Source organism: Propithecus coquereli, unplaced genomic scaffold (assembly GCF_000956105.1).
Source record: "Propithecus coquereli isolate 6110/MARCELLA unplaced genomic scaffold, Pcoq_1.0 Scaffold15, whole genome shotgun sequence".
NCBI classification, from domain to species: domain Eukaryota; kingdom Metazoa; phylum Chordata; class Mammalia; order Primates; family Indriidae; genus Propithecus; species Propithecus coquereli.
The window spans coordinates 5,866,818-5,893,285 of record NW_012139413.1 but is presented as its reverse complement, the minus strand read 5'-3'; the positions used below and the strand labels follow the sequence as shown (position 1 = coordinate 5,893,285).

Here is a 26,468-nt window from a genome sequence, read left to right as displayed (position 1 = left end):
TTAATAATAAAATACAAAACTCTCTAGTACTTACTACATCAATAGAGGCACACAGAATAATTCATTGATCTTAGCACTTTCTTTCAAGAGATGATTATGGTTTTTGGGTACATGTAAACGTTTCAATCACTGATAATGAATTCTTTTTTTGGCATTTAATGCACTAGATGCTCTTATCTTTTAAAAACACAAGAAAATGTCAGAAGATTAATAATACTACAGATGTTGTCAAGGAACAAAACTGACCTAAAATTACAAAAGTATAAAACACAAAAAAATAACATGCTACAAGGGAAAATTAGTACATAAGTACATTTTAAAAATTTTACAATAAATAAAGATTGCACTGTAATTGGCATTTAAAGTACTGTATGCAGAATATAGTATAAATAAACCAAAAACAAAATAATGTTGGTTTCCCCATGACTTTGGTATGGGAATATTATAAGCTAGTACAGGATACTGCATCTTAGACAACATAGACCAAGCACAAAATAGCTATGATCAAGAAAAACCAAGTAGCAAAAATATACAAAAACAGAAGCAGGGGGATACACTGTGTCTGTTGCACCCTTTTGGAATATATTTGCACCTCCAACTCTTATATGTCCCTGAGGTACTCGAGCATTATGGACTTCATATAAATAATCCAATGACTTTGGGTTCAAATTGATTATCTCATGACTCAAACATGCAAGAGTAACACTTTGCACTCCAATAGCACCTGTTGATCAAAGATCTCAAAGCACTTACAAACATTAGAATCCCCTTTTATTTTTATTTTATTTTTCATGCATGGGAAAACTGAGGCACAGAGAGGTAAAGTGACATGTTCAGGTCACGCAGCAAGTTAGTGACAGATCCAGGGAGAGAATCTAGGCTCCTTGACCCCCAAACACCCTGTGCTGACCGCCAAACACCATCCCCTCTCCAACCACGGCCAGGCAAACCCACAGAAATAGGAACTACAAATTTAGATGACTCTCTTTTGGGTTTTATCAATTTTCATCTGCTGTTACATTAGTATTATGCGCACTGAATTAAGGTGTTGAAATTCAATCACTTCACTGATACCTCGAAGAACAGCCTAAAGGCAAATCTTTCAAAAATAATGAGCTGACACCCAAGAAGATTGCTCACAATTAGCGTAAATCATGGACAATGGGCAGAGGCACTAAACTGTCACCAGTTCTTGTCATATAATTCTGGTCAAACATAACAGAATATAATAACTCTAGTGATTAGATCAGAAGTAGTTATATACAAAGACAAACAAACAAGTTAAAGCAGCTTTTAAAATAGCTGAACAAGGAAACAACTAACTATTGCACAATGCCCTCTTAAAGTTACTGCTATGAATTGACGTGGTAAAATCTACAATGCTCCATAATTTATAGGTGCATTTTGGTTACTTGATTTCTTATACAGGCAGCTCATAGTGTTAAAATCATAAGAGATACAGAGTATTAAAACATTTTAGATTAAAGTACACATTTTGATTTAAATGACCTAAACACAGTTAAATAACTGAGTGACAAAATGGTTGTTTAGGGCAGTCTTATCTGAGTTAACACATCTTCTGTATGCTGTTGTTGTGTGGTAATACTCTGACAACAGTGAAATCCTGGCCCTGTAACTACATACACTGTGATTCATGTTTACAGATATAGATGAAAAAGACATAACAAGTGACTGGTGAATATAAATTACTAAACTGTAACATAAAAAAAAAAAAATATCAAAGGCTTGCGAAAGACATCTGTGAAATCAGAATAAAGTCAAATCTGAAAATTTAAAAGAAAACATAAGAAAGCTAGCTTTTGGTATCCGGTTTGCTTTTCTTCTTCTTTTTTTAAATCCAGTTTAACCTCTTCCCAGTTTTGCATTTCAAAAAGGTGCACCAAAACACTGACATTTATTTTTCTAGCTAAATCTGTAAAACAAGAGTATATAAATCAAAGAACAAAAGGGCTTAAAAAGGGGAGTATCTGAATAAATGTGTGTATTAAAATGTGTAGCATTAATTAAATTCATACCTCTAGTTTTGTTGGGTTTGTTTACTTCATTAAGAAGTACTGTAATATAAAGGCAAATAAAATGGACAAAGTTGCAAAGCCGAGCACAATGAGGGCTGCGAACTGTTCATCAGTAGGCATCATGCTCTTCATTTTGGGATCATCTAAGCTCCCCATGTCCCCTGTAAGCATGACCTCACTTCGTTGTAATACAAAAGCCGCAGAGGGGCTGAAAGCTCCGCTTAGCTCCTGAGAGGTGTCTAAACAGCGACGACACGCACACACGCGGAACCTGTAGTCTGTGTTGGTCTGGAGGCCTGAGATTTGGAATGTGGCTTCTTCTCCCTTGTATACCTTCAAGAAAAGGAAAGTCCTAGTTAATTAAATTATAACAACATTGTGGTCTCCTATAGTATCGGGGACGTCGAGAACATTGACTTGTTTTAAATTCACTTCGTAACACAAAAATTACATAAAAAGTGTTTCTCCCATTCTGTATTTCATCCGTGAAAAAAGGTATTCCAACACCTTTGAATAAAATATAATATAAAATCCAGTGACTCTGACTTTGACAGAAGGAGATAAGGCACTGACTAAAAATGCAGATGACATTTTAGGTAATAAAGATACATCTAGCTAAATTTTAATAATTTAGGCTATAAATCAGAGCTATGTTTTTGGTCCCCAAAACAAATTAACATTTTAAAATGGAAACTATTAAAATAATTTAGTAAACAATAAAATGCAAAGGTTTTATAAAACAGTGGAATTGGAATGTTCCTAACACAAAGAAACGATAAATGCTGAAGGTGATGGATATCCCAATTACCTTGATTTGATTAATTTGCATTGTATGCCAGTATCAAAACATCACATGTACTCTATAAATACATACATTATATACCCATAATAATTAAAAATAAATTTTTTTTTTAAAAAAGCAAAGTTTTCAACAGGATGATTTTTTGATATTTGTGCATACAATATAGCATGGCCCCCTCAAGACACCTCATCCCCATCCAAGAGGTAAACACTAGTCTGACTTCTAATTCTGTAATTAGTTTTGCCTGTTCTGTAAGTTCATATAAATGGAATCTTACTGCACACACTCCATTTCCTTGTGCCTATGAGATTCATCCATGTTACTGAGCGATTCAGTAGTTGTGACTTTTATTGTTATTATTCCACTATATGACTATATCTCAATTTATCCATTTTCTTTTTGCCAAACATGTGGATTATTTGCAGTTTGGAGGTTTTGTATAATAAGAATGCTATGAGCATTTTTATTCAAATATTTGAGGATTTAAGTTTTTATTTTTCTTGGGCAAATACCTAGGAGTATAAGTGCTGGGTCACAGGGTCAGTATATATTTAACTTCATGAGAAACAAAGAGATTATATCACCTTGCACTTCTACTAGCAAAGTATGAGAGTCTAAGTTGCTCCAATCCTCACTGACATTTGTTATTATCAGTCTTGTATATTTTAGCTATTTGAGAGGGTGTGAGCAGTATCTCAATTGCATTTCCCTGATGCTTAATGATGTTGCACATCTTTTCATGGGCTTATTGGTCATTTACAGACCTTCTTCTGTGAAGAGTACATATAACTTTTTGCTTATTTATAATTTGACTTATTAATTTGTAGGGGTTCTTTATATAATCTGGATATAAGTCCCTTGACAGATGTATGTGTTGCAAATATTTTCTACCAGTTTTGTGGCTTGCCTAATTGTTTTCTTGAGGAATTTTTTTTTTTTGATGTAGTCCAATTTATCACAAATTAACATTTAAATAATTTAGTGGTCTGTTTTGAGTGTTTCATCTCTACATCTGCTTTCTTCCATTAAGGATCTGGGATGTTTTTTCCCCTTTGTTAGCCCTAATATAATCATCAAGATGCTTACTATTACACGAGCTTGAAAACTATCAGTTTACTTTGACATCATCACACTTTGAGTTGACTGAAGCTAACAGGAGTCTTTGAAGGGAGATGGAAGAAGGCGGTCTCCAAAGATTGTTCTAACAAAGTGATACTGATCCTCAAAAACTTAGAGGAAATGATAATCAGATTAAAATTACATAAAATTTTATGGCTTATATTAGAGTCAATGAATATAGGTAGGAAAAATATAGCTGAAACTAAACCAATCAATAAGAGATTTGACTAATAAGTAATTGAAAAGAAAATAAAATTAACTGAATCCTTTCGAGCTGAGCAGCACTGAGTTAGTACCTGTAAAGTACATAAAACACGCCTGGTGTGTAGGAATTGCACAGTAAGAGTCGGCTGCTGTTATTGCTATTTAGAACTTAAAAATGACCTCGCAACAGGCTGCCTTAATAAAGCAGTCAATTTTGTGAAATACTTTCTCTGCACCTAATTAGATAATCACATGGTTTTTGTCCTTCATCCTGTTAATATGACATATTACAATTGTTGATTTGCGTACGCTGAATCATCCTCACAACCCAGGGAGAAATCCCACTTGATCACCCTGGATGATCCTTTTAATGTGTTGTTGAATTGGGTTTGCTAGTATTTTGGTAAGGATTTTTGTATCTATGTTCGTATCAAGGATATTGGCCTGTAATTTTCTCTTCTTATAATGTTCTTGCTTGCCTCTGGTATCAAGGTAATGCTGGACTTGAAAAAAAGAGTTTGGAAGTATTCCCTCCTCTTTGATTTTTCAGAAGAGTTTGAGAAGGACTGGTATTAGTTCTTTAAATGTTTGGTAGAATTCAGCCACAAAGCCATCAGGTCTTATGCTTTTCTTTGACAGAAGAGTTTTTATTACTGATTCAATCTCCTTACTCATTGGTCTGTTCAGATTTTCTATTTCAGACTTGGTAGGCTGTGTCCAGGAATTTATCCATTTCTTCTAGGTTATCCAATTTGTTGATATTTAATCATTCATAATAGTCTCTAATGATCCTTTCTATTACTGTAGCATCAGCTGTAATCTTTCATTTCTGACATTGAGTCTTCTCTCTCTTTTTAGTCTAGCTAAGGGTTTTTTTTTTTTAAACAACTTAGTTTTGACATTGACATTTTATATTGTTTTTCTAGTCCCTATTTTATTTATTTCTGCTCTCATCTTTATTATTTCCTTCCTTCTGCTACCTTTGGGCTTAGTTTGTACTTTTTCTAGTTTCTCACGGTATAACTTTAGGTTGAGATCTTTCTTCTTTTTCCATGTAGGTGTGTATGACAGTAAACTTTGCTCTTAGTTTTAGAACTGCTTTTTGCTGTATCCCATACATTTTAGTATGTTGTGATTCCATTTTCATTTGTCTCAAAATATTTAATTTCCATTTTAATTTCTTCATTGATCCATTGGTTGTTCAGGAGCATACTGTTTAATTTCCATGTATTTTTGACTTTTCCAAAATTTCTCCTGGTACGGATTTCTAGTTTTATAACATTGTGGCCAGAAAAGGTGTTTGATATAATTTCAATCTTCTTAAATTTGCTGAGGCTTGTTTTGTGCTCTAACATGTGACCTCTCCTACAGAATGTTCCCTATGCACTTGAGAAGAATGTGTTTTCTATTGTTGTTGGATGGAAACTCTATTGGGTTCATTTGGTCTAAAGTGTTGGTAAAGTCCAATGTTTCCTCCTTACTAATTTTCTGTTTGGATGATTTGTCCATTATTGAAAGTGGGGTATTAAAGTCTACTATCATTGTACTGCAATCTATCTCTCCCTTCAGATCCTTTGATATTTGTTTTACATATTTAGGTGCTCCGATGTTGGGTGCATATGTATTTACAATTGTTATATCCTCTTGATGAATTATTCCCCTATTATTATACAATGTCATTCTTTGTCTCTTTTTATAGTTTTTTTACTTAAAGTCTGTTTTGTCTGAAGCTGTAAAGCTATCCTTGTTCTCTTTTGGTTTCTATTTGTGTGAATATCTTTTTCCATCCCTTTACTTTCAGTCCTATGGGTATCCTTAAAAGTGATGTGACTCTCCTGTAGTAGCTTATAGGTGGGTCTTGTTTATTGTATCCATTCAGTCACTCTATGTCTTTTTATCGGAGAATTTAATCCAAATAATTTTGTCCATTAATGCAAATCCCCTAGAAATGAAAAAGTACTTCAAACAATCTCAACCTTGTCTGAAATACTCACCAGCTATTCAGAGTTACTAGGAATCTACAAATGTCTCTATATATTTCTAAAAACTGGCGTGTAAACTTCTACCAAGGAGTACACTGGACGTACATTTAGTGTTGGGCAAACTGAGAGACAACAAAAGGATCTTATGGTTTAGAAAGAGGACCAGACTTCCAATGTTCACTTGATATTTAGCCTTTTTAAGATTTTCTTCCTTCAATTTTCAAACTTTACAAGTAGACTTCGAGGGTCTATTCATAGTACTTTGTTTAGTGATTAAGCTCCAGAAAACCAATTCTGTTTACTTCTTATACTTTTCCAGATTTATCACTGTTTTTGTTATTCCCTTTGTAAGATTTTAAGCACATCTCTCTTGGCAAGTTACCCTTTTTAAAAAATTGTGGCATGTACCTTAGCAACTAGAGTTACAAACAGAGCCAGGCTAGAGCAACTAAGGAGGACAGAGCTGTAAGAAAATCCCTTGAGGTCCTGAGAGACCATTCCTTTCTTACTGCTCACTGTTCCAATGATGAGTCTAAATGAATGTTTTAGGATAAGCTTGTTGCCATGGTGATCGCCCCAACCCACATAAAGCCAGCTATTCAAGAGTTCACACTACACTGCGCTGCCTCTCCATAAATTATTTCTTAACATGTGGGAGGTTTCAGGAAAATAATTGTGTCTGTTTCTTTTTTCTTTTTGTTTTATTTAGAGTCAGAGTGTTGTTCTGTCACCCAGGCTGGAGCACAGGTGGCACGATCACAGCTCACTGTAACCTCAAACTCCTGGGCTCAAATGATCCTCCCACCTAGGCCTCCCAAAGTGCTGGGATTACAGGTGTGAGCCACCACACCTGGCCCTGTATTTTTTTCTTAAAAGAGATCTTTTAATTGTGAATGTTCTTTACTTTCTTAATTTAGATTTCTTAAATCTAAAACGCTCAAGTTGGGATTTTCTGGGACAAAATGATTTGCAACCTCTGGGACCAGTATCCCAATTTTATAAAGCAGGTCACTCCACACTTGCCATCTGGGCTTTGGTTTCCCTATGTGTAGTGTCGCAGGTATACAATTTATTCTGACACTCTATGGTGGTGAGAAGTTCATGTTGGGATATACTTCTTTCACCGATTCTTTTAGTGGTTATGCCTCTTGAAGTATTTATTTACACTTATCAAAGGGTGAAATAGTGTAGTTGTTAGAGTTCTTTTTTTCTTCTGTGCAACCCTGGGAACTGTGTCTGCAGTGAGTTGGTCACTGGGAGACACTGGGCAGACTCTTCTCAAGCAAAGGAACTGGAATCAGAATCTTGGGTCTAAGTCCTTGCTCTAGGTTTGTGATCTCAGCAAGTGACAGCTTGGAGCCTTAGTTTTCTCATTTTTAACATGGAGATAGTAATAGTACCTAATAAGTAACAGTATTCCAAGGGAGTCTGAGGATTAAATGAGTAAATGTATGTGAAAAATGCTTTGTGAAAGAAATATGCTGGAGAAAGTCTACTTTATTGAATTTAATCCTCCTAGTTTCACTGTCAGGTGAATATCATTACTTCCATTTTAGAGATAAAGAAACTAATGCTCAGAGAGGCTGTCAATTTCTTAAAGTCTCTTAGCAAATAAGGGGAGTGGTGGGCCCCAGATGAGACCCCACTTCTAACTCAAACACTGATGCTCACCACCGGAATTGCCCCAGCTCTGCCTGTTCCATCCCCCCACCCCCACCCTCCAACTACAGTCCTCATCCAATGACTGCAGGGTGACAGTGGGTCCAGTTCTCTTGGCCTCTGGCTTTGTCTTCCCACACAGCCCCATTAACTCCCTGGTGTTTCTACTAAAGACCTTCCAGATCAACCCTGCTGCCTGCTGCTCCATAAAGGAAAGTACTGCCTTTTCTTTATGATGTTTTAGAAAGTAGCTTCCCACTTGGTTTGTGCCAAGCAAACACTTGGGCAGTGTTATTGTGGTTTGGCCTCTTAATTTCTACCATCAAACAATGACCTCACTGCAGAAAACCAATTAATAACCTATCTCCACAGATGCTTTAGAGACTTTTGGAAAGTGGATAAAAATCCACATTTATACCTATTTAAATGATTTCTATAGTTTCCAGAATTTGCATGGCTACATCCTTTTAAAAACGTTGGCCCAAAAGTATATTTAATTTCCCACAAACCCAATTCAGAGAATAAACAGAGACTTCATATATTAATTTTGACTGAACTTCTCAACTTTAAGTCCTCAGAGTGAAGAACTTGGAAATGTATTTAAAAAGTAAAGGAATTCTACTTTTCTTATACCATTAGGCAAAAAATTTAGTGAAAGAAGCATGAATAGCAATTTGAAGGAATTTCCTTAATGACAAGTCCAATTAAAAGTTAGCTCTTAATTTATAAATATAGTTTTCTTTTAGTTATTATTTTAATTGTCACAGCCCCCTCTTTCACAAGCATTGCCAATACAATGTTAATGTTATCTTTTTTTCATATCTGGGATAAATATATTGAGTATGGGATTGTGTTCTATTATTTCCATATCTTCAAAACAACCAGCACAATGGCTTGAACAAGGCAGATGCTCAGTGAATGTCTCTAATTAGAACTCTCAAATACTCAAGGGTAGATATTCTGACACCACAATGTTGGAAAAGAGAGGCCAATTATCAGAAATAAGTGAATGTGAACAGTAAGCATTAAGACACACAAACAACTACAGGGACAACACAGAGAGTTTGGTATAGGAGCAGTCATCATTGCAAAAAACAGAATCATTAACTATGATTAAGTTGTTTTCAGTGTACTGACAGAAGACACAGAGTTTCTAATATATTTTAGAAATATTCAATAATACTTATTAAGCCTTTTGGATTCTTAGCCAAGAAAAATTAAAACAATCCCAATAGCCCATTTTCTGAGGATAATGGTGTCCTAAGGTTTGATAACCGATTTACTTCTATGTAGGGGGGTGGAAAAAAAACGCATAGCCACCATGGGATTGATATTTTTCTTATAACTCCATATTCCTCATGAGACTGTTCCATAGTCTGGGAATATTGTGTGTGTGTGTATGTGTATATACATTTTCATAAAAAATATGTCCAAGAACAGCAAAGACAATCCTAAAGCAGGAGTGGGCAGGGAGAGGGAGAGTGTGAGAGTATGGCGGCGTTGAGGGGGAGGCAGGGAGGCTTGCTGCACAGGTTTCCAGACATGGTACAAAGCTACAGTGATTAGGACAGTGTGACAGTGGCACAGAGACAGACATGTTGTCCAAGGGCAGAGCCTGGGAGTCCAGGCTCTGAGCATAAGTGAGGCGGCCACTGCATGAGATTCTACAGCTGCTGCTGACTCAGGGCCTACGGAGAGGTGAGAACTCAGGCAAGCCCGAGGTCGGGGAACCTCTGGTAGTAATGGGTAACGCAAAGAACACTGGATTTGGAGTCAGCTGGCTCTTGGTTGAATTCTGACCCTGACCTGGGGAGACTCATATAACCTCTCTTTGCCCTAACAGTCTCACTTGTAAAATGGGTATAACAAATTTCAACTCTCAAAGCTGCTAGGAGGAGCAAATGACACAGAAGTACAGAGTGCCTAGCACCGGATCTGGCCCACTGTGGGCGCTCTGTCAGTGTTAGCGCCCTTTCTCTGGCCTTTTAGAGAGTGCTGACCTAGTTAAGCTGTTTATGTCCTATATTTTAGTAACTGCTCACGATATACTAAAAGCTGATTTCTTTTTTGATATTAAAAAGCTTGCATAAAATATTTTCGTTCTATTTAGTTTAAGGTATATTTAAATAGGTCTCAAAGAAAAAAATACATGAATAGTTTTGAGGTGCTTCAAATATTAAAACCTGCAAATACTCTTCTATAAATATTAATATGTAAGTGTGGGAACACACATATTTCATGGCTGGTCCACCTTGGGCCTGATCATAATGTCCTTATGCCAGCAAATCCAAGTGGTGAAGCCTGGTGTATCTTAAAGGAGAGAAGTGAAGATTTTTCCAGAGAAACACATTAAGGATTTTCAGGTTTAAAGAAGGTAAGGGAGACGAGCTTTAAAATGAAATTAAATATCTCTCTGGTATTTTTTAAGAACTAAATGGCTGCATGTGGAATAAGTCAATCATATTTTCTATAACTAAATGAAAATAAATTAGTTATTACACTTGAAAATCTATGCTATTAACTATAAACTGATGGGGATTTAAAACAAAAATAAGAGATTCAAAAACCCCAAATACCACTGAAAGGCCAAAATCATTGAAAATTAATTCAGTGTTTTTGTAACACTTGTTCCTTGAAGGTACCATGCTTCCACAGATGAGAAACCAACCCTCCCAAAGTGAAGATATAATAGTGAGTCTCATGCGATTACTGGTAAGATTAAATGGGATAATAGGCAGCAACCTCCGAGGACAGTGCTTGGCATGTAGTAAGCATCTGAGAAACAGCAATGTAAGACTACATTATGTGGAGTGCTATATGCTATTGGACTGTACTTTCCCTGGCCCCCTTGCGGGGTCATATGTAACACTCCAGGGCAAATTCTTGGTGACCCTTGGGGTCCACAAATATAGGACTCGCGGGAATCAACTGAAGGAGCCCTGACGATGCTGGCCTGGTGTCCATGGCATGTCTATGGGCACTAAAAGTCCAGCAGTACTTAGGAACTAACGCTGTCACAAAAGCACGAGTCGTCAGCCTGCTGTGCAGCTGTGCTTCCACTGGGGTGGCTTTCCATGGAACTGTGCAGCTCCGCACATCAGGGCAGCGGGCCATGCCCTGTAGCCCTTTGTCTTCATTCATTTTGACAGGGCACCATTATGGGCTTTTCCTCTTGCCTCAACCCAATTTAAAAGGCAGAGCTCCATTTAAGATTTTCTTTATTGAAGTAACCAATCATAATATTGTAATAAGTATAGAAGCAATATTGTTTTTACAAAGACTATTTTTGTTCTTGATTTGACAGGCAATATATTTTAAAGTTATTTTGACATGTTGATTCCAAATGGGAGGATTTAAAGTAATACCCAGATACTTGAAATGAGGAATCCATAACCCTTAATTCAAAATATCATGCTGCATAGTTATAATCCTGTAAATACCAGAGAGCTTTTTGGGGATGGTGGCTGAGAACAGCACAGGCTGGGCCGCTGGAGGCTCCCCTGAACCTCTTTACTACTGTCACCCCCTCCCAAGAACGGCACAGGAGACATCATTGCACCACGTTATCATCTACACAGCTCTTCCTCATGCCTGAACAGACGATGCTCACAGTAACAGTCTGAGTTAGAAGACTATTATCTCCACTTTTACAATGAGGGGGCTGAGGCTCAGCGAGGGGAATTAATTCCTCCAATAAACATCACATGACTACAGGAGGCAGACTTGTCCTCACGTTCCCTCCCCACCCATGTTCTCCCCAGGCTCAAGAGGGCATCTGCTAACCTGCAGGCCTCCTCTGTTGAGGTCATAATGCTGGGCAGGCAACTTTGTCCTTTAGCCAAAGACAACAGGAAAGGGTACTGCTACTGAGCCACTTCTTGGGAGTATGCTTTTTCCACCAATGGGCCTACGAACTCCCAGAGTACTGACTGTGCCAGCCATCCCGCACGATATAAAACACCCAACAGTGTCTCAATAAACGAGGGGTCCTATACCTACACTCCGTGAAACTGAATTCACTTTATATGACTTTTAAGTGGATACATGTATAGGAATTTTTCTGATATAAGGGGTCATGGCCTTCAGATACTTAAAGGGATCTGTGAACCTAAAAAACAATTAAGAATCAGTAAAATAAATGATGTCTTTTAAAGATCTCCACCTTGATCTATTTTTGAGTTCAACCCTTTCTTCATACAAAAATTTAAAAAACTGTGCTATCAGATAATCATAGCAACATTGTTTAATTTCTGTATTAGGAAAATGAGTTTAAAGTCATTAAAAAATATGGAGGCTCTAGGCTCCAAGACTTTACAACAGTTGGGTCAATGGATCTTTCCTCATGATACTTTTTGTGATACCATAAGAGTCAATGTATATCTCAATACCATATTCTAAAAATGATACAAGATAAAAATATATTTATACAGGGACACCGTCAAATTAAATGTGGAGCTCTATAGATTTTCAGATGCTTCAAAGGTTTTCTTCTCAATGTAACAAATCTGAGCACCAAGAATTTTAGTAATTTGTCACACATTTTGACTGTCAACAGGTATAATTTACAGTTTGCTGACTCTTCTCATCTTTAATGCTTATAGTTTGCATTTTTTGTAAGAGTTATTGCTACCTACCTAGAGATATATTAATGACTCATCTTACCTTACTTATTATGTATGTGTTAAACTGGCTATGCTGTATCTTACGCAAAATAAAAACTCAGTCACATGTATACAGACATAATTTTCATTCATTTGAGGAATGCTTTAAAATTAATCCTATTTGAAAAGAAGTTTTAAGCTTCCTGAGAAACATTTGTGCTTGGAATGTTTGCTAAATGGCAGAAAAGCCAAACTGATATATGTATGCATTCTAATGCATAGCAAAATTTTAGGTAAGGACTAAGTACTTTACATTAATAGATTGTTTAATAATTAAAATCAGCTGCTTATCCCACATCATAAAAACAGAACAAAGGAAAGCTAAATCAGCTAGAACCAAGGCAAAGTTAAAGTCAATGCTTCAAGCAAAACATCAGAAAAGGCCATGGTGCTTGTCATATGTTGCCTGGAAAAATAAGCCTGAGGTAGAGAAGGACATTCTTGTATTATGGGAGATTTTTTCACCTAAGTTATAAATATCATTTCTAAATCCATTCCATGCTGAAGTTTACTCTTATCATCACTGCAGATATAAAAAACCCTGTTACTCTGCAACTGCCTCTTTCATGCATGTAAGAAACATTTACTGAGTGCCTAACTATGTGCCAGTCCTGGAAACACAAAAATGAATAACAGAAGCCCACACGTTAGTGGATCCTGTCTGATTGGTGCTATAACTGAGGTATACACAGTGCACCGTAACAGCCATAGGTCTGCTGTGGTGGATGTATAGCTATGACTACCTCTTGTTTTCTTTTGCCTTGTCTCTATGAATTCAGGGCCCAATGCCAGTTATCCCTGGCCTATAATTGTTTTAACCATTGCTCTGCACACATAAATAGATTTCATTCCCTAGCTCATGTCCAGAACAAGTGAATGAAGTACTCAAAACATCATGTTTAAGTTAATGCTTACTGAATAGGCAGAAGCCAAAAAAAAAAAAAAAAAAAATAATCCAGTACAAATTGTCCCTGACTCAACTGTGGCTTTTCATGTACCACAACTCGTTTTAATCATTTCTTGGTAAATGAGGAAATACATGGACATGTAAAGAATGCTAACCCCATCTACTGAGCATGCCCTGTAGTACTACTGTGTTTTCACCTGTTTTCAACAAGAAATACTTATTTACAGCTGTTTACAATAAGAAAAATATTCTGCAGCATGTAAGATCATACATATTAGTATTTATATGTCCATGGGTCTAAATATATAATATTAAACAAACAATAGATTCAAAACAGCCCATCTGCCAATAAAATCTAAATTACTGAATAGATTCACCTATATTTTGGTAATGCCTGACATGTATAGACATTGAGCAAATAGTGCTGCTTTCTCAATGTGAAATAGCAGTTGCTATGTTTTGAGAAGCAGAAGATTTTTCTAAGAGTTGGAAAAGCATGGTACATGGAATAAAAGCTTTTTAAAATACAATGACGAACATGCAATGAATGTACTGTTGGGAAATGAATTATTGTTAAATGTCAAATGATATGCTGAGAAATTTCTTAATACCTCATATTATAACCATTTTATATTGCTATGGAATGGGACAATGCCACTGGTGTTAAAGATAACTAAATCTACTGGGGAAAATTCTCTTCTTTCTATTTGAGCTAAAACCCTGAAACCAATCGTATCTTTCTGGTAAGATGAAACAATTACACAGGTGAAATTATTTACTCTGAAATGGGAAGTACTGTACAAAATGAGACTGAAAAGTCAAAGTGTCTTTGTTCTTATTTAAGAGGATGATGGATACTTTGGTGACATCATCCACTGATGTTAATCAATACTGGTAGATGACATATTTAAGATAAAGTGTTTGCAAAATGTGTTTTAAAAATTTTGATCTTTTATCTGATGCTTCATATTAACAAAGTACAGCAAAGTGTCCAAAATTTTCTTTGATTTTATTACACATTTTATTTGCAAGTATTATTCATACGAAACACCAACCAGTAATTAAACAAAAACTCTGAATCACATTATTTTCTATTTGTCTTGTGCATTTGGAGCCTTGAAAGCTAAATAAAGAAATCTTCACAAATTATGCTAATCTTCAACTTTGCAAATTTAATATAAATGAATGTGCCTATTAAAAGTGCTGGTAAAGAATGGGCCTCTGCTTTCCTAATGGAATAAAGTTCATTATATCCTGATTTCACAAAAATAGTTGCTAAGTTCCAGGGACCATTATGGAAACCTACAGAGTATTTGAATCCCTCAGAGCCAGTGACCTGATTCTTCTTTGGAAGAATTAAGAATCAATAAGGGATGTGAAAAATGATAAAACTAAATTCTTTATCTGGCTATATTCCAATTACATTCTCTCTTGCATGGGTTTATCATGTGATTTATATAGCCTTTCTACTCACATTATGTCCATGGACCAGCAAGATCAGTATCACCAGGGATCCTGAATCCCCATCCAAGACCTACCGAATCAGAATCTATATTTTCATAGATTCCCAGGTGATTCCTATGACATTAAAGGGTGAAAACCATGACTTAGAGCTTCTGAATCACAGGCCTCAAGGGCCTATGCATCATCTCCCTCAGCCTTCCATTACTTCTATAAAAAAAGTAGATAGGACATAGGCTTCAGTAGTTAGGTCAAGACTACTTCCCCTTCTACAGTAAAATCACTGCACTTTAGTTTTTAATACCAATGATACTTGTAAACATCACTGCCAATGTCAAATACAAATGAACTATTTAAAACTCTTTACAAGACAAGCTTATGCTAGAGAACTGAAAATTTAAGATGAATACCACCATACACAAAATGAAATGTAAATCTAGGGCTTATATACCCTGAAAATTTAGGTAACAGGTACATGTTAGGCAGTTTCTGCTACTGATTTTAAGAAAAATGTAGCTCACTGAATCATTCACAGCAATGGGCAGGGGCAAGGAGCAGCCTGGCTCAGCGGCACGCGTGCTGTGCACATTGGCTCTTACCTGTTTGTACTCGGATTCTCTTCCAACCAATACCTGCAGAATGTAGTTAACAGGGTCGCCTTTCATTGGTGGTACCGTCTCCCAAAAAATTTCACATGAATTTCCTTCTAACTGTGTTACTCGAGGTGCTGAAATACAAATTCACACATCGAAGCTCAAAATTCAAAGTATCATATTAACAGTCAATATTTTAGCCACAATAGGGAGAACCCAGAGAGAGCGAGATTGTGCCTTTGCCTGCCCTGAGAGAGGAGTTTATTTTCCTAGCCTCTCATAAAACCAGAAGGGTGTCCTTTAGGCACAGAGAAGTTACTCCATGACTAGAAAGCCATTGATGAACAAGCCTTTACTCGTCATTAATAAATTATAATTATAATAATTATTAATAAAATTATTAATAAAATTTATTAATAATTATTAATAAAAGCTTGGTCTGGATTGTATTTTTATTCTTTCTATGCCTATTGAGGGCATCTTCTATGGTTTAGGCTCTGTTCTAGGTATTCCAGGAGATGCCAAAATAGATAAGACAAACCTTGTTTTCAAGGAACTTAAGATCTAGTTGAAGGATGGGGAGAGCAAGGTATGAGACAGGTACAAAAATAAACATAAGGCAGATTAAAACAGAAGGTACAAACAAAATGTTGGGGAGTTCTAAGGGAGGGAAAGGGCACATCTGGGTAAGGGTCTAGGGAAGGTTTGAGGAGCAGGTGACATTTGAGAAAAGTCCCAGAGGATGGGAAGCATTGAAAGCCTTTAAAAATTACATTGTGTTTATATTTTTAGACTATTTTTCATCTTCTGGAGTCATCATTCTCATTTAAAGCAAAATTATTAGTCTGTAGTAAAACACTTAAAATATTACATATTTTTAAAAGATTTTCTTATAGCTTATATCTCTGTAGCTTGATTTAATATCTGATTATTTTTCTACTTTGAAACTACAATGTATAACTCGTCTCTCTGAACCCCATTATACTTTAATCTCTAATTACAGGCAATTAATTCTTTAGAGGCAGTTGTTTCTACTTGCAATTCTCTATGATATTATTTCAGGAAAATAAGGGTTTTCTTACAAAAAAAAAAAAAGGGAGCCTATGTTGGAAGTACTTGGTCAAAACCCCATGCAACTTAAGAGAAAACTACATAAGGAATCCAGTCAGACTGAACAGTCCCAGCTAGGACAACAATTCCCTGAATCTAAGAGGAAAACAACCTGATCATATGTTAGAGTGAGGAAACTGCACTTCTGATTACGAAAATGCAGTGTATATGTATGTACACCATGGAGTACTACTCAGCTATAAAAAGGAATGAAATAATGTCTTTTGCAACAACGTGGATGGAACTGGGGACCATTATCCTAAGTGAAGTATCTTAGGAATGAAAAAACAAATACCGCACGCACTCTCTAATAATTGGGAGCTAATTCATGGGCACACATGGGCACAAAGAGATGTGAAGGTCATTGGAAATCAAGAAAGGGGGAGGGGCTGAGGAGCAAAAACTTACCTATTGGGTACAATGAACACTGTTTGGGCGATGGGCACACTAAAAGCCCTGACTTAAGGATTACGAGGGGAATCCATGTAACAAAAACATGTGTACTCCCTTAATATTTTGAAACAAAAAAATACACTTAAAAAAAAGGAAAAAGAAACTGCCCTTTTAAAGCAGAAGTACCATGAAATGCCAGTGCTACCAATGTGTGCTCTACTTTCCATAAAATGAATTCCCACCAAGAATTCCTTTGAGAGCAAACTTAGTGCTCCTCAATACCAGAAAGACCCCTGAAGTTTGCTAACTGGGGGGCCAACCCTTCCTTGGCACCAACATGCCAATCAGCCACAGCATGCTCAGGAATCTTTTCTGTTACAGCTGAAAGGCGACACTGCACCGAAGGGCCAGGACGTTTACTGCCGACGTGACCCAGTGAGGTGTGTATAAATGCACACACATTTATACTAGTTTCCAAGTCACATACTGCCAAAGAGCCTGCAAGGCAGGGAAGCAGGGGGAAGGTACTGACTATACACTAGCCCTGGAAGGAGCTATGGGAAACCTTCACAGAATCCAAGCCAAACCCTGACCCAGGTCCTGGGGGTTCCTGTAACTGACTCTGTGCCCTGGCTGACACATCTCCTGCATGTGCAACCAGTGAGTCAAACAGCCTTGCTCCTGGGCCGCATATAGGACCTTTTCTACAGATTGTACTCACCCCTCATCTGTCAGCCTCAGGGGTCATTTTGAGCAACTGCTAGGAAAAGCCACTTGTGTTTCCTGCCCACTAAAAACAAGCAGCAGGGACCCCCACAGGAACCACGAGATCTGGCCAAGATGGGGCATGGAGTCCTGAGGGGGCTGGGTGGGGCGGCTGACATTCTTCAGCTCTTGTTGCTGTTTGTCATGCCTTGTAGGTCTGCTGCAGTCAGGCGTAACTCTGCAGCTAGAAATAGGGGCCGAGGGCTCAGCAGACCTGGTGGAGTGAGGGTCTGGGCAAAGTGGCCTTTGTTCACTCTCCCTAAGAGATATGAGAGATTTGGATGTTAGGGGTCTCAGGTATTGCAGAAGTCATGAGACCCCTGATATCCAAACATTTGCTCATATCTCTCAAGGAGAGTGAACAAGGGGGAAAGGCTGCTGAAGTTGCCTAAGTCAGCACCAAAGTCATCCAAAGGTGAACGCCAACCTCTGCTTCTCAGAATGACTTTGGGAGAGTCTCAAACCTTCCTTGGTAAACTGTCTGAAGGGCGGTAACACCAGGAATTTGACCCTCATTTCTAACTGTGATTTGTAATAAACATTTATGCAAACTTGAGAAAAGTCATCATCGTAGGCCCTTTCAAGGCCTCTCATTTTCCCCAGACAACCCACGGCCCAACTTTCTTTTCTAGAATGTCCTTTTGATTCTATCTTGCTGATATTAGAAACATTAAAAGAGCATATTTAAGGTCAGAAGTGAGCCTACTCTAAATTCCAACACTTCCTTACTCTCCCAGAAGAGCATGGCAGGATGGACGTTTACAAACCTTTGACGGCAGGGGGCACACTTTTGGTGGTGCTGAAAGTGTAGGTTTCAGAGAAGGGCCCTTCCCCAGCCTCACTTGCCGCCTGGATTCTGAAGGAGTAGCACGTGAATTCCGTCAGTCTCTGGACCTTGTAGGTATGGCTGGGTCCTCTGTAGATTGAAATAAACCTAGGGGAAGGGGCAGAATCCATTAGCCATCTGAACTTCTATTAATCACAAGAAATTGTGATACAAACTAGTAGAGCAGATTAGGCCAACTTGGAAAATGCTTTTCATACGGTCTGAATTAATAATCAACCAGTTGCTATGTTATGGTTAAGTTTAATGTCTAATATATGTTCACATAAAAGAAACACATTTAAGCACATACAAAGATTGGAATGACATTCCTTTAATTATGGCCTAGATTCTAGAAACATCAGTTGTTCATGTTTTTATTTACTAATAAAAAACAGAATTTCCACATTTTTCGTAATGGTAATTAATACCTATATAACCTGATAGTGTTAACTTACCTTGTACTATGTACCAGGCAATGAAGTTAATGTTACCAGGACATCTGAGAAATAAGATGTTCTCTTTACCCAAATTTTGCAGGTAACTAGAGTTTAGCCAGAAAATATCCTTTTAATTTTTACCTTTATCTATCTTCCCAAGAGCTTTCAAAGCCCCTTTCATAGACTGGTAAGACAACATTTAGGATTATGGAGCTTTGAGAAAATATGTAAAAGAAAAATAATACTGTTTACAGACTCATCCATCAGGTTTATCAAAATAACAGACAATAGCACAGGTAGGCTGGACAGTTTAGACTGGCAGCTTTTGGCTCCTTCTCCCATCTGATCCCAGACTGTTATGCACTTCTCTGCTGATTAATATTTCCATGAAACATAAGCATAGAAGGCACAAAGATAAACAGTAAATTAGGTACTTTCTCCTAGGGTCTTGAAAACTTAACATTTTCACAATGAAACTGGATTACTTAGAACTACAATATACTGTCATCTTTTAAAAAAAAAAGTTAACTATAAAATTCTGGAAATAATATAACTTCCCACTAAATCATCCAGGATCTTTAGTAGATTCAGGGTCTGAACCTTGCCGGTCCAGGGACACTCTGAGAATCACTACACGAGTTAACCCAAGTACAGTGCCTTGTTCCTACACAGATGGGCCAACTGATTCTCCATTTCCAGTTCTTTGTCACCGCGTCTGAGGACAATCTGCTGTCTACAGATACTATTGGAAGTTGGTCAGTGACAGAAGCACAAATCAAAATGTCTGACTCTTGAGCCAATTTGGCCTGGGGGTAAGCAGAATTTATGCATTCATTTAGTAAACATTTCTTGAACATCTGCTGCATACTAGGCTCTGTGGATTTGAAGATGAATGAGACCTAATCCCTGTGGGTTAGCTGGTCCTGCGTGTGGGTTTTCTGAAGGAGCTTTTCCATGTGCTGGAGAACGGTCCCTCTGGATGGATGAATGGATGGATAGACATAGATATAAAACAACTTTTTTTTTTTAAAAAAAACCTGTCAGTCAATGCTCACTTTAAAATATCATTTGTTGGCCAGGCGTGGTGGCTCACAACTGTAATCCTAGCACTCTGGGAGGCCGAGGAGGGCGGATTGTTTGAGCTCAGGAGTTTGAGACCAGCCTGAGCAAGAGCGAGACCCCGTCTCTACTAAAAAAAAAAAATAGAAAGAAATTATCTGGACAACTAAAAATATATAGAAAAAATTAGCCGGGCAAGGTGGCGCATGCCTGTAGTCCCAGCTATTTGGGAGGCTGAGGCAGGAGGATCGCTTGAGCCAGGAGTTTGAGGTTGCTGTGAGCTAGGCTAACGTCACGGCACTCACTTTAGCCAGGGCAACAGAGTGAGACTCTGTCTCAAAAAAAAAAAAAAAAAAAATCCATTTGTTTATCAGCCTTTGCAATTGAGTTCCTGGCGCTGGTCATTTGACCTATTTAACGTTCTCTCTATTTTCTTGTATAAGGAAGTGCCTTTTACTGAAGGCTAAACATTTTTAATTTCAGGGAAAGCCAGAGTCCAGGCTGAAACTTACAAATACCATGGCAACCTATTTAGCACTCTTGACATATTATCACCTTAATGAAGATATCCTTGCTAATGCCAGAGGCAAACAGCTATTTATTAACTCAGCCTCACCTGGGCTACAATCTCCAACAGGAGTAACTGCCCTTAATTACATCACAAATTGAAGTCCCGGTGTAAGAAGTAAAAGTGTTACATCTTAATTACAAACTTGCCAGAGAGCTCAGTTTTTAAAGGAGCCTGGAAAGGACTATTGGGAACAGTACTGACTTCCTGCCATGTCACACTGAGAGTATTTCCTTTTGAAAATAAGTTTGACATATATTTGTGCCCAGACTCAGTTATATACGCAGGCATTAGCATTCACAAAGAAATTTACTGAAGCAGATTCAGTACTCTAATTTTGTAGTGTAATCTAAATTGAGCAAATAGCACACATATCAATTTTGAAATACATCAAAATCTTCTGTTTCTGGACTGGCTATTTTGTTCCTTTAACTTCTTGTTTTGCTCTTGCACCACACCATTTTATTAATCAGAATTGGATTCCAACTTATAAAAAGCATCATAGAAACAGCAGATAGTAATGAGAAATTTAAAATTGTATTCATGTCCAGATATAGTGTTACTTAGAAATACAAAAAAAGGCTGCTTTCGCATTAGAAAATAACAAGAGTGATCGTGAAGGTTCTGAAGGAGACATTACCGCAGAGGGTTTCGGGTTTAAAGTTCAATCACCTTGCTTTCGGCACAGGCAGAATTAGGCAGCTGCCTAGCATCAACAGTGTTAACCCCACACCCAATGGCCACTTGGAGAAACTGGGATACCCTAAGGTGGACACACAGGCCTCAGGTCAGAAAGGCTGAGCAATGAAGCTGGAGGACACAGCCAAGGCCTTCTGAGGGTTCCCCGATCATCTCACGCCGAGGCATGACCAGGAGCCATGTGGGACATGAAATCCAGTCTGCACAGTATTTATAAGTTGGTACTTTTCTCACTTAAAAGGTTTCACCTACCCTTTCTTCTTCTTGAGGAAACAAAAGAGGTGAAAGAACAGAAAGAACTGCCAGGAGACTAGGGGGTGAAAGAGATGAGAAAGACTTGGGACTCATGCTTTTTATAACATGGACATCATTTATCACAGTCATTTCTAATTTCATGTCACTTTACTCTTTTCAACAAAGAAATTCATTAAATATAATACATAAACAAATAGAGTCTAAACTTTACTAACATCAGCTCATTAATCAGAAAATAAAATCCCTTATAAAATCTCACCTCTCGATTTTGTAGTTTTCTGAAAATATGATCCTCACATAACAGTCAAGTTGGCACCTCAAGTCTGTTTGAAAGGTTTTAATTTGGAAAACTCTTAAGGGGCAACACTGGCATTATGTTTCTTGTACATTCCCCAAAGACCTAGGTACTTGGTAGGCTCTCAGTAAATGCAATTGCTTAGACTAGAATTAGCTCCATAGACTGTGAAACACCAGCAAGTTCTTTGGCCTCTTCATGACTCAGTTTTCTCATCTGTACAATAGGTATAATGATGGAACCTACCTCACAGAGATGTTGTGAGGTTTAAATGGGTTAATAAAAGTGCCTAGACTAGTCCCGATACGCACTCAATATGTGTCAGTTATAATCATCTTATAATGTTGAGAAGACAGGATTTTCAAAAAAGGACTCCACTCTGCCTTCTGAGAGATCATCTACATCACTGTTGGCTAACACACGTTATTATCTTTCCTCTGGGTGGAAATGTGGCTGCTTGGTAAGAGAGACCGTCCTGCAGACCAGCCACCATGCCAGCCCCAGACACAAGCTGTGGGGTTTCGTCTACATCTACCCTCCCTCAGGCCAGGTCCTGCCAGTGAGGTCTGGACAGGGGTACTTCCTCAGAGCACTGTGTTGGGGATTAAATTTGATAGCTCATATAAAAGCCCTAGTCCCTGACACAGAGCAGGCCTCAGATAATTGTCTGTGGATCCTAAATTTCTTTCTCGTAGGCTTTAGCGTAAAAAGTACAAGCTGACAGTAATTTCTGTTTCCCTTTGCTCCTCAAATATCAGGCAATAAAAACCAACCGAAACATAATAAAAAGTACATAAGCCAACACAAAAAGAATATAATCCCTGTTTCACCCCAATTCTCTAATTATTTTCCATCATTTCAAGAGGCAGAAGAAGAGAGAATCTTCTTTCTTCAGAGCCAATGATTTATGGCTGTTTGCATGGCTGTTTGCATTGCCTCCTCTCCAGGAGGCTCTGTAGGTTAACACCCCTGTGGGCTAGAGTCACTCTGGGAAAGATTAAAAATATTCATCAAATACTTGTTTTACAAAGACCAACGTCATTTTTTTCTTCTATTTTTTTTAGATACCAACTTCATTTTAAAATTCACTAATAAGTAAGCCAGAGGCCATCTGTGATAGATAGAATTAAACATACCAAACATCCCAAGACACGACTGAAGACTACACATTTTAAATGTAATCGAGGATTCAGAACTCAGAATGAGGCTTTGCCATGAACAGCATCTACCCTTCCCGATCTCCTCCCTTTCCCTTATAATTTAGAGCACCCAGGGTTAGTGCTTGGATTCCACATGTGTTTTATGCACCACAGGCCCTGGGACATCGAGTCACAGCCTGAAGGGGACATCAAGGCTGAAAGAAGGGGTCCTGTTGTCTTGGGCCCCACAGATCAACTTTCAGGGATCTGAGTCGTACCCTGAGGACCTTTATGGCTCTCAGCTCCTGCCACGCAGGCCTCTCTCAGGTTATTCGGGCTATAAATGGCTTATGAACCAGCAGGAATAGGTCAATCTAAATTTGTGATGTTCTGCTGCATCTGTTAGGGTCTATGCCACTTAGCTTTCTCCAACATAAATGACTAATCTAATTTGGTGGCCAAAGAGTAAAAATGAAATGTTCATTCTTTGAATACATGAGTGTCCTTGCATTGACAAGAGCAGCAATGAAATAGGACGTCTAGCAGGTTCCTGAAACATACTACGTGCTCAGTGAAGTCACTCATCATTTCAGTGTCAGTTCAGGCTGAGGCATATGCAGCCACAGGTGGCCCCTGTGGTATCACTGCTCCTTAAAGGCCACCCAGGAGCCCCAGGCCACACTGGCAATACCTCTGAGGGGTCTTCTATTTCACCCCAACCCCTGCTACCTGTGGCTGTGTACCTTCAGAGACATCAGCCCTTGACCCAGGCTCCTGTGAGCACCAAGGAAAAGGATGAGTGTGGCAACACCCATGAGGCTCCACTGACCCCTAGTGACCCACTGGCTCAAGATCCGCCGTGCAGGGGCTCAGGGTACAATATGGTGGGCAATGATGTAGGCTCTGCAGTCAGCAGACCTGGCTTTGCGTTCAGGCTCAACAGCCTAGTAATTGTGGTCTCTATAGCTGGGTAAGCTGCTTCCTCCTCTGTAAAATGGGTATGATAATAATTTACCTTCTAGGATTGTTGTGAGAATTAAATAGGATGATTCAGGGAAAACCTATTAGACAACACCTAGCACTTAACTAAGTGCTCCATAAATGCTATTGTTTTTAATACTATGAAAATATCATTAACGACACCAATGTTATTAGTAACAAAGTAGCAAGGCTCATGGATGATTTACCTTGTTTTTCAATGTTGGAGAAGCCTTAGGAGCCCCTGAGAATGGCATCCCTCTCACTGACATTCCCCAAGGCATTCTTGAGTTGGAGAGAAAAGCTGTGCATGTGACCAACACCCAGCCTGCCCTGGTGAGCCCAGGCTCAGGAATGCTGCTGAAAACATGAAGATCGCAGCAGCAGGCCCAACCTCAGTGCTGTCCACTGTGTCGGAAATTTGGGCGTTTTTATTTAGAGAGAAGAAAAATGGGAGAAACGCTCTCCTGTACTAAAAATATTTAGTTGGAAAGAGGAAATAAACAGGTCAGAAGGTTGGGTGGGTCATTAGTATTTTATAGTCTAAATGAATTCTTGATGGCTCTGCCCGTAACTTGCCTCAGCTTTGACTGTAATACCTTCTTGAAACAAAATCCTTAGAAGGTCACAAGCACACAGGGGTTTTAACGTTGGTGATTCATCAATGACTTAAAAAAAATGTTTTGTACAGTAGGCCCTCCGTATCCATGGTTCTACAACTGTGGATTCAACCAACCATAGATTGAAAATACTTAAAGAGAAAAAGGATGGCTATATCTCTACTGAACATGTATCATGTATAGACTTTTTTCTTGTCATTATTCCCCAAATACAGTGTAACAACCATTTACATAGCATTTACATTGTATTAGGTATTATAAGTAACCTAGAGATGATTCAAAGTATATGGGAGCATGTGCATAGGTTACATGCAAATACTACATCATTTTACATAGGGACTTGAGCATGCTACAAATCTGGTATCCATAAGGGGTCCTGGAACCAACCCCCTGAGGATACAGGGGAAGCTACTCTGTGTGATACTACAATGGTGAATATACATGTCCTTATAAATCTGTCCCAACCCACAGAACAAACAACACCCAGAGTGAACCCTGATGTAAACTATGGACTTTGGATGATAATGATGTGTCAACAAGTTCATCAATTGTAACAAATGTACCACTCTGGTGTGAACGTTGATAATGAGGGAGGCTGTACATGCGTGGGGGCAGGTGGTATTTGGGATATCTCTGTATCCTCAGCTCAATTTTGCTGCGAACCTAAAACTGCTCTAAAAAAATAAAGTTTTTTTTTTTTAATTGACAAAACAGTTCTGTGTTTCTGGGAATACAAAATAATTTTGCTTATTCTGCTTGCCTGTCAGAGTACTCCAAGGGTGGGGAGGGGGAAAGGTTTCAGGAGTACAAAGACATAAAACCTTGACCCGAATGCAGTCTGTTACCTTCACTATGAACTTGAGTAAGTCAGATAACTCTCTACAGCTCCACTGCCAGACAGTAACAACTGTCTTGTTCACCCGACAGGAATTTTTATGAGATCCAATTGAAAGAATCAAGTAAATTCTGTGATTCTTCACTGAATATATACTAGGAAGGCAAAACAACAGGTTCTAGATATTTTCAAGAAGTTCTAGAGGAAGACTATTCTTTTAATTTCAGTATTTTACGCTTTAACATTGTGAAAGCTAACTTTTTACACTCATGCAACTGGAGGAAGAAGTTCCACCATTACATTGTTAAATATTCCATTATTTTAAACCATTTTTGAGGGAAATGATGATATATAAAGAATTTAGTTTTAAAATGTTTTCCTAAAACAGTTTCCTTTGACAGAAACATCTAGGAATGCTCTGACTGGCTTATAACTTAAATTCATGGTATAAAATAAGACATATTAATAATGCCAAGGTTTTTATGTTTACTACCTTCTTGCTATCTTATAATCCCCAGGTCAACTACAGGCTAACAGCAGCCCATTAATATTAACTCCTCAAAATGATCTAACCTGTTGACCTAAAATGGCCTGCAGTCTACTAAAGGCTGCAAATGGTACCTTTCAAAACATGTTTCACAATATCACAAATCAACAGCTGTTAATAAGCTCAATACAGCTATATTCATTAACAGAAATGTGTCATTGTCTTTTTTTTTTTCTTTTTCTTAATTTCCCTGGGCTCCATAGTTTGTGTGTGTGTGTGGGGGAGAATTTCCAACATTACTCACGTGGCATTTGGAAATGAAAGATGTTCAAAATAGGAATGGATAATATATGTCCTCACTCCACCAAGAACACAGAGTCCTCCTGCCACATCTATGTGGAAGCAGATGGCATCATGGGTGCTCACCTGAGGCAGGGAGGATGTACTTCCTAAACAGACTTTGATGTTGGCAAGAGTCCCCATTTGCAGACTGAGTGTGAAGTGCCAAGAGCTATTTCTAAAAGACTAATGAGTGAAGGGGTTAATTTCCTACCCCCCATCTCTGGCTGTATACGGAC

The 26,468-nt window shown here is 38.1% G+C and overlaps 1 protein-coding gene across 2 annotated transcripts in view; it reads right to left on the bottom strand.

The window, feature by feature from the left end:
* Window positions 1-143: 143 nt before the first annotated feature.
* The window catches only part of FNDC3B (fibronectin type III domain containing 3B), a 340,114-nt gene continuing 313,789 nt past the window's right edge, over window positions 144-26,468 (bottom strand). For both annotated transcript variants that reach the window (XM_012640205.1, XM_012640206.1), the window contains exons 23-25: window positions 18,460-18,626; window positions 15,431-15,558; window positions 144-2,369 (exon numbers count right to left, since the gene is read on the bottom strand). In XM_012640205.1, coding sequence (XP_012495659.1) covers window positions 2,058-2,369; window positions 15,431-15,558; window positions 18,460-18,626 — 607 coding nt within the window. In that variant the 3' untranslated portion in view covers window positions 144-2,057. The remainder of the gene's footprint in view (window positions 2,370-15,430; window positions 15,559-18,459; window positions 18,627-26,468) is intronic.